This window comes from Borostomias antarcticus, assembly GCF_949987555.1.
Source record: "Borostomias antarcticus genome assembly, chromosome: 11".
Taxonomy (NCBI): domain Eukaryota; kingdom Metazoa; phylum Chordata; class Actinopteri; order Stomiiformes; family Stomiidae; genus Borostomias; species Borostomias antarcticus.
The window spans coordinates 20,191,258-20,200,728 of NC_140244.1; the positions used below are offsets into that span (position 1 = coordinate 20,191,258).

Here is a 9,471-nt window from a genome sequence, read left to right on the forward strand (position 1 = left end):
CTGGCCCCGGGGAGAAACTCTGGCCCTGGGGAGAAACTCTGGCCCTGGGGAGAATGTCTGGTCCTGGGGAGAAACTCTGGCCCTGGGGAGAAACTCTGGCCCTGGGGAGAAACTCTGGCCCTGGGGAGAAACTCTGGCCCTGGGGAGAAACCCTGCCCTTTCTGGCCCTGGGGAGAAACTCTGGCCCTGGGGAGAATGTCTGGCCCTGGGGAGAAACCTTGCCGTTTCTGGGCCTGGGGAGAATGTCTGGCCCTGGGGAGAATGTCTGGCCCTGGGGAGAAACTCTGGCCCTGGGGAGAAACTCTGGCCCTGGGGAGAATATCTGGCCCTGGGGAGAATGTCTGGCCCTGGGGAGAAACCCTGCCGTTTCTGGCCCTGGGGAGAATGTCTGGCCCTTGGGAGAATGTCTGGCCCTGGGGAGAATCCCTGCCGTTTCTGGGCCTGGGGAGAATGTCTGGCCCTGGGGAGAATGTCTGGCCCTGGGGAGAATGTCTGGCCCTGGGGAGAATGTCTGGCCCTGGGGAGAATGTCTGGCCCTGGGGAGAATGTCTGGCCCTAGGGAGAATCCCTGCCGTTTCTGGGCCTGGAAGCCCAGCCAGGAGAGAGGAGGACAGCAGGCCTGACCCTCGCTGACCAATCAGTCATCAGCTTTACTGACACACATCAGAGCTAGCAACAAAGAGCAGGAAAGTAACAGTTATACTGACCAAGATTCAGGCCAACATTCATAGTGTTTCATACAGTACTGTCACTAATACATTTCACATGAGGTTGTTCTCTGCCTGTGTAGTAATTAGCCCTGCAAGCGCGCTAGATTGCTATAATATGCAATAATATGCTCGGGAGGTAGAGCGGCCGGCTAGGGAACGCAAGGCCCCTGGTTCGATCCCAGCTCCCGGCATTGTGCCAAAGTGTCCTTGAGCAAGACACTGCAGTTTGCAAGGGTTTCTTATTGTGTAATTTGTAACTTGGAAATTGAGTATTGGACTTTATCTGTATTGAGCATAATCTTGGAGTCAGCAGCAACATTTCACTATGACTGTACACTGTACATCATGTGACAAATTAAGGAATCTTGAATCTTGTGTCGTGTGACAAATAAAGCCTTCCTCTTCATGTGAAGTGTTGCTGTACTTGTATCGGCAGCATGTTTACATAATGAACCTAGATGTACTGAAAAATCAATCTAATTCTGAGGGCGCGGCCCAACAGACAGTAGCAGGGTGTCGAGGGCGACCTGGAGCCATTCCCAGATGACTCTGAGCCTCACCGAGACCATCTCATCCTTCTTGCACTGTTGGGACAGGTCCCGGATCCCGTTGACGAAGAGTTTGTTGGCGCTGACGTAGGCCTTCCCTGCCTCGATCATCCCACTGCATAGCTTCACCAGCTGGGGAAGAGAGAGAGACAGAGAGAGAGAGATGGAGGGAAAGTGAGAGAGAGCGTATGGAAGAGTACAGTAGGAGCAGAAACGGAAGGCAGAGTGTGACAGATCCCATATCCTTCGCCATAGAAATCGATTCTGCTTTTGAACACAGCGGAGGAAAGAGAGAGAGATTCTTCATCTCGCCTCGGATTGGGCAGGGTTGAGATAAAAGGTTGCACATAATTGTCAATGGCGCCCATGTGACTCTCTCTCTGTGATGCCGCCATGCTTGAGCATCCGGGAACACCAGCGTGTTTGTTTCTCAGATGTCAGAACACGTGTCTCACAGTACAGCTCTCTTTCTCCTCCACCTCCCACAAAAAAATCCTTCTTCCTTACTGCAGCGAAGACTAAACCATTACCCGGTTTTTACACATGCTTAAAATTACCGCACTTAAAGATGACCCTTGTCACACACAGTTGCATGTTTGTGTTCAAGCCTTCGGTTACACCCCCCCAGTAACGTGTGGGGGAGTGAATTCTCAGGTGGGGTCCATATGTTCACCCATGACATAAGCGTACAACCAGACACACGTGTACTGCAGAAAGGCAGTAATTAAGAACACAGTGTGGATTTCAATGTGCATTATGAGGACTCACTGGTATCAACATGGATGCTCTGTGTGTAAGGAGACATGAATCTAAACTAAATACAGTAGGACAGATCATCTATGTTTAGATTCATACTGTAAGAGTTAGCAATGATGAGAGAGACTTGAACACATGTACTATATGTTTCAATGATAGCCAGTGTTTTGTTTCTGTATATGTGTGTGTGTGTGTGTGTGTGAGTGTGTGTGTGTGTGTGAGAGAGAGAGAGAGAGAGAGAGGGAGGGAGAGAGAGAGAGAAAAAGATTTACACTGCCTCTGTGTACACTTTCTCCGTCCTCGGGCGAGTCTCTCTCTGTTTCTCAGCCTTCACAGGAACGACTTCTCAAGCAAACTGCCATTTGATTCCCCCCCCCTGGGCCAGCTGCTAGCCAGGCCTCGGGGTGACTGACCGGCCCGACCCCTCAGTCTAATCTGCGCAGGGCTGGGAACGGCTGGGCTGGCCGTCCAGAGGGGAATTCCACCTGTTTACCCGCTGAGGGAGATGGGCGGGCGGGGCCGGTCAGGGAAGGGAGGGGGCTCCATGTTTGACAGTTGAGATCATGCTTCTACCCTGCCCATCTGTGTGTAATATGTAGTAGGGGCCAACACTGGGTCGGGCTACCGCTTGGTGAGTCATGATAAACTACAACTCCCACACTCTAGCGTGTGCGCGTTATACTCCACAGTCTCTAATGAATGGCTATGGGGGGGGGGGGGGTCAAACTTTCGTTCATCACAGTTCAAAAGCAGCTGGGAATGGTCTTGTCTGTCTAGTAAAGGGTTAACATCGGCGAAGCAGTGACGCCTACTGTAAGTAGCAGGCGTGAGGCATCAGAGCACAAGAGGGAGATATACAAGATGCATCGTTGACTCAATTACTTCCTTGTCCTAACTTTCATCCCCGCTTAATCTAGTCAAACCCTGAAACTGGATTACCTTCCCACATGGGGATGTGTGCACTGAGTGGAAAACAAGTTCAAAGCCACATCATCCAGACGCGTCTTGACCTAGATCCAAATCGTATTGGCTCCTATAGGGTTTTTCTCTATAGGGAAAGGAAGATGAATATGCTATGGGCTGCTTTACCGTACTTCTAGAGTGGTAGAGTCTATTCAAATCGACGTTCCTACAGACGACATCATGTAGATGTAAAACTAGCGTGGGCAGGCCTAGTTCAGGGTCGCCAGCTCGTCTGCTTCAGAGCCCAGGATGATCCCGACACTGATGACAGAATATGAGGCGCATACCCCCCCCCCCCCCCCCCCCACACACACACACACACTCCCCCGACACATATACTGTCATTCAAGGTCAGAGGGAACAGATGGACCTGTGACATCATGAGCATTAATGTTAGCGCAGAGCATCTGGCCTCCTGGCTGTGGGGTCGGTCTAATGCACTCTAATGTCATCAATCCCGTTCACCGCGCCACGTTTCCTCAAACCTGAGCCGTCTGAACCACGAGGCCCGTCTGACAGAGATGATGCTGTCCGTTTTAATCAAATCCTCCCCGTCGCTGGTTTCACGGTGAGGACTTGGCCCCGCGGAGGAGAGCAAGGATGTGGGGCCGGTGTGCAACCCCTCTCTAACGGGCGCTTTTCTACTCTCAGATTAGCCTAATAATCCTAGACTAAAAAGTATCTTCACTTGCGATCCTCCGCTGAAAGTCTTTCTAAATCCAGAGCCAGGCTTAATCTGGGACCAGCGGCACACCCCTTAACGCATTGCTATGTGCTAATCGTGATGCCGGTAAACAGAGGCACTCTAGACAAGGCGATGTAGTAATCTAATCCAATTTCAGTGCGTAGAGCCGTGTGTCCTCGACGCACATCACCTGTCTTATACTTGTACAGTGTGTGAGATGGGAAATAAAGACAACACCTGATGAAACGATCGTCCAATCTATCTGTATCTGAGGTCAAGTGGCCAACTGTGACCTGGGCAACAGGAGTTCATTACGGGAAACCATAGAGTATGTCACATGACCCAGGTCAATAAACAGTACATTGTCAGAGGTCAAATAGAATAGAATATAGAATAGAATAACGTCATTGAATATTTCTTACCTTGTCTAGTTTAGCTTCAATCTCTACAACCTCCGTCTCCACCTCATCGATATTTGCCCTGGAAAACAAAAACAAACGAGAATGTAAATAACATCAGTAACATGTAAATAACATCAGTAACATGTAGCCCAACTACAGCAACCAGAAACTCGGTAATCTGAGTACTGAATCGGATTTTCATTGGTGTCCACGAATATCATAGCCTGTTACCAGAAGTTCTACAGCTTCTGGGAGCAAGCTATGATATTCATGGGCACCAATCAGAATCCGGTCGGATTTTGTATCAGAGGCTGATTGGCCGAGCTCCCAATTCTATTTACATGTAGCACCCAGTCCACGCAGATACTCACGGAAGGGAATAGTTACAGATATAGAAAATGAAGGATAGAATTCAGTCACAGATACATTATTCATGTTTAAATGGATTTAATATGTCCTTACATTCCCTCCGCCCTCAGGAACACCTCCAGGGAGCGGGGGATGGAGTGGTATTTTCGTCTGTCTTTTAAAATGTTCAGTAAATTATGAGCATCGCAATGTATCGCATGATGTGTATTGTATGTATTGTAACATATCGTATGATGGCAGCGTGACCAATGTATCATGATACGTATCGTACGGTCCTTGCCAATACCAGGCCCTAGCACCTAGCACCTATGTTTTGCCCACATTTTGTGGCGCTTGACTCCTGACTAGCAGCTCGCTAACTGCCAGGTGTCCCTAATGCAAGCAATACACTAACAGAGACCCAAAAGTCATGCCTCACATCTGAAAACCAATGTGTTTCTGATAACATTAAGACAGCGGGAGACGTACAGCCCATAAATCCCAGACATACTGACAGGGGGGATTGTGGAAGCCAAGCCAGACATGCTGGAGCTGAGACAGGCAGACAGACGGGCGATTTAGGGAGTGCCGAGGGAGTGTTAAGTGACAGAGACGCCGAACGGGAGCAGCTCGGCCCGGTTTGACGCGACACGACCCGCATCCCACAGAGAGGAGCGTGGCTCCCTGTCGCAGCCCAAACCCTCACTCGGCCGCAACTACCACCGCCATGGCCCTCCACACATAGAGCCTCCCCCCCAACGAGAGGGGGTTACTCTCCACCGGGCTCTGGTTGGCTACAGCCATGAAAACAGCCGGCCCTAGCTGTGATCCGATTGGCTGGGAGTCAATATACAGTAAGAGGGTGGGAAAACAGCCAGCCCTAGCTGTGATCTGATTGGCTGGGAGTCAATATACAGTAAGAGGGCGGGCCTTGGTCTTGTAGGAGCCTGTGGTGGGAGGATTGGGGAAGGCATGTCGTACGTCATCAACCAACTATACTAGGATATCTCTATCTGTATCTCCTCATCCTCCCATGCTGCCCGCCTGGCCAGTGGGAAGGGTACTGGAGACTGTCACTGAAGACTGTTTACATTTAGTTATTCTTGCCTTTGGGCTCTCTGTGCACGACACACACACACACAAACACACACACACACATACAACTTTTCCCATTTGATAGAGGGCATTGCTCCACGGACCAGTGCTGTGTGATGAAAGCATGGCTGTCACATACCGGCCACACATGGCGGCCAGGCTTCACTTCCTGTCTTACGCTCTCTGCCTCTCCCTGCTTCCTTCTCCCTCTTTCCTTCTCCCTCCCTCTTGCTCCCTCTCTCCTTTCCCCTTCCTCTCTCCCTCCCTCTCTCCATCTCCCTCCCTCTATTCCTCTCCCTGACTCCTTCTCCCTCCCTCTCTCCTTCTCCCTTCCCCTCTCCCTCCCTCTCTCCTTCTCCCTCCCTCTCTGCCTCTCCCTGACTTCTTCTCCCTCCCTCTCTCCCTCCCTCCCTCCTCTTCCTCTCCCTGACTTCTCCGGTCCTCTCTGCCGCCCCTCCGTCCTCCAGCCTTGGGCGTATGGATCTGGGCGTGCGGCAGGGCTGCAGCACGCCCGGCAGGCGTGTCACGTGGCCTCCTCTTCCTCCTCCTCCTCACCCACGCCATGCCCATTCCAGTGGAGCAGAACTACTTCTAAGGACAGGATATTATCTGAAAAGGCCCAGGCTCATGTTGACAGGAAACAGACGATCGATAAAGTTACCGCATTGTGTTTTCATAACCTCAGCCGATCGCCTTTTTGCGCCGTTCGCAGACCGCCCCCGGGGACACTGCTTGTGCAAGCGATGTTTTCATAGCTGATGTCACTTTGGCAAGGCATGATTTTAATAAGGAGCCATCGCTTAGGCATGCCTTTCAGAGGCACATGTATGGCAGCATGACTACAATAACAGCATGACTGAGTATGACTTGAAAATGTCATTTGTGTGTTCCCTCTTCCATTTGCTTTAATCTGCAACACCCCATCTGGGATGGCAATCACAGTTTCTGCTCAGAGCAAATCAAAGCAGACATCCCCCTTTCTTCCTATGAGCACTTGGCAAACTCTCCCTAAAAGAAAGATGTCCGAAAAATGTCTTGTGATGGTACAGCCAAGAAAGTTTTCATCCAAAAGTCATCTACGGGGGCTAGGGCCAGGGGGGCTGTGATCGGTCAGGCTTATGGTGTCCCTCTGGTCCACAGTATTAGACCACGGCACGCACAGTAGAAGCACTTGCTAGCTAGGCTAGCGCAGGCGGAGCCCCTCCAGGTGTTAGCCTTCCAGATGTGTCTCCCTAGTGAATGGGGGCTGGCTTGGGGGACAGATGCTCCCCCCCTGCCCCCGGGCCCTAGCACCCCCCCCCCCCTCCCCCGTCTGACTGCACATGCCTTCTGTAATTGATGCACTCAGCGCCCCCCGCCAGGCCTGTCGCCATGGTAACCGTCCCCCTTAAGTGGGCTGCGGCCGTTGTTGTCGAGGGCCAACCCTTATTCATGCCACACGGGAAAAAGAGAGACACACACACGCAAACGCACGCACACACACACACACACGTGGCTGAGTTGACCGCCTCACACGAGGAGCAGGTTAACTGAAGCAGTATTAACTGCCGTTAATACCTCATTAATATACATTATGTCACTCAGTAGCAATAAACGCAGTTCCTAACAACCCCACAGAGAAGTGAGTACCTGTATGACTCAACACGTTACCGTTAATGGCTCGGTCTTGGTGCCTGATCAAATATTTATGAATATACACAACATGAGTTCATAACATGTTTGGGCAGATCGGCGCTGAAGGTATCGCCTACAGTAGCTCGGATCCGGACGCGCTCGTTTCAGACGTGGGGGAAGTATTCAGATCCAGAGCAGGGTAGGAACATAAAACATATGCAGATACCGTGCTGAGTCAGCAAACTCCGGGCTCTTGGCCCGCTGACATGCTGACAGAGCTTTCAGAGGTGGAGCGTTTACCGGGCTTCAGACCACTTCAAAAAAAAACACGGCGCCTCTGTTTCTCCTGGCTTCGCCGGCCGCTTCTTCTCATCCTAACCGGATTCACATGGAGGCAGCCGGGCGGAAAGCCTGGAGGGAGACATGCTGCGCTGAGGACTCTGGGAGATGAGATCTCAGCACGCTGCGAACGGACTGACGACCGCTCCTCGGTGCCTGCTTGCTGTGATCTGGAGAACAGATAGCGCTTGGCCTGTCCTCAATGACCGTCAACTGACAATGATCCTATTGTCCATTGTAGTCTCGTCATTTGTATGCCACAAGGACACTAGTCTGCTTGATTTTCAAACTTGTTTCCTGCTCTCCTTAATCCTCTCTCGTTGGTAGGCGTGGCCCCGTGTGCTGCATGTAGGCCTGGTGTTGGAGGGGAGAGGAGACAGCTGAGCCCGGGAGCCCCAGAGGGCGGAGGGTTTGGAGGTCTGTCGGTCTGCGCAGGGCTGGTGGTCTGCGTGGCTGATGGGCAGGTGGGAGACACCGGAGGTGGCTGGATCAGACCGAGGTGGTGACCCTTAAACACAGACCACGGTCCGCCACAAAACCCTAGCAACCTCACTGATGGGGGCCCAGCTGTGGACTGCTGGCTGACTGACTGACTGACTGACTGACTGACTGACTGACTGACTGACTGACTGACTGACTGACTGACTGACTAACACAGACAGACTGACTGACTGACTGGCTGACTGACTTACACAGACAGACAGACTGACTGACGGACGGACTGACTGACTGACTGACTGACTGACTGACTGACTGACTGACTGACTGACTGACTGACTGACTGACTGACTGACTGGCTGACTGACTGATTGACTGAGTTGAAATGGTCCTTTGTCATCAACACCCTGTTTGATAACAATCTGGCTTTCACTCTCTCAGACTGCTCAATATCCCGAATCTCCACTAAACTCCACATCCAACAAGAGAGGGCTTATATTCGGGGGTGTGAATGGGCTGCTTGGGGGGCCAAGGGGAGGGAGTGGGTGGAGGAGGGGGGGGGGGTTAGAGGCGCTGGAGAAGGGCCGGCCCTAGCTGGGGGCCCCTTTTGTGACAAAGCCTCTTCCTGTCTGGGAGGATGACAGCATTTTGCTAGAATATTGATTGCTTTAGAGCACTAATTGAGGCTGCAGTGCATGGCTGAATGGGTGATTGGCGGGGGAGGGGACTCCCAGAGTGCAGCGGGGCTTATACCCTTCGCCTCCGCTGCGCATCCAGCAGCCGGCAGGCCCGGCGCTCGCAGGGTTATTCTTAGCTGCCCGGCTCTGAGTGCGCTCGGCCCTGCCTGCCCACACGCATCTTGTCCACTCGTCCGCTTGGCAGACCACTAGGCTAATGCAGGGTCGGTCGACCAGGTGCCCCCAGCTACGCCCGGCCATCGGCTATACATCCAGCTTTAACTGTGGGTGTGCTATATAGGGATCACAAATTGGATGCCACCAAAATATCTCACTTTCCCCCTGATGTCATATAGTAGAAGGTAGGCTAGTAGGCTACGTTTATATCCCCTAAACAGCCGAACATATCGTATGATCTCAGTGGACAGAAAGGGGACACACTTTACTTCCCCACACCGAGACTGTTTTTCCTCTCGCTTGAAAGCGGCTTTGTTTGTTTGAGTGAAGCTACTAAACCTCACAATCAACAGAGCTCAGCTGAACACACTCAACCAGCCTCCATGAAAGTGTGCTGCATTAATCCCAGACGTTCCACATCTACATATACACACATCTGCATTAATGTCTTCGGAGTGCTGACACATCTGCTTGGGGTTATGCGATTACAGACTTATGGGATGTCATGGGTGCAACGGTTCCATTTCACAAGCTACATGTTAGCACGTGTAAGGCCACTACTACTACTACCACTACTACTACTACTACTAAAACTACTACTACCACTACTACCACTACTACCACTACTACTACTACTACCACTACTACTACTACCACTACTACTACTACTACTACTACTACTAAAACTACTACTACCACTACTACCACTACTACTACTAC

General features: G+C 51.6%; 1 protein-coding gene across 1 annotated transcript in view; it reads right to left on the minus strand.

Annotated features, from left to right (window-relative positions):
• Nucleotides 1-9,471, minus strand: part of LOC311314998 (arf-GAP with coiled-coil, ANK repeat and PH domain-containing protein 3-like) — a 58,388-nt gene that overhangs the window by 28,414 nt on the left and 20,503 nt on the right. The window contains exons 2-3 of the mRNA XM_084445564.1: nt 4,085-4,142; nt 1,271-1,390 (exon numbers count right to left, since the gene is read on the minus strand). Coding sequence (XP_084301690.1) covers nt 1,271-1,390; nt 4,085-4,142 — 178 coding nt within the window. The remainder of the gene's footprint in view (nt 1-1,270; nt 1,391-4,084; nt 4,143-9,471) is intronic.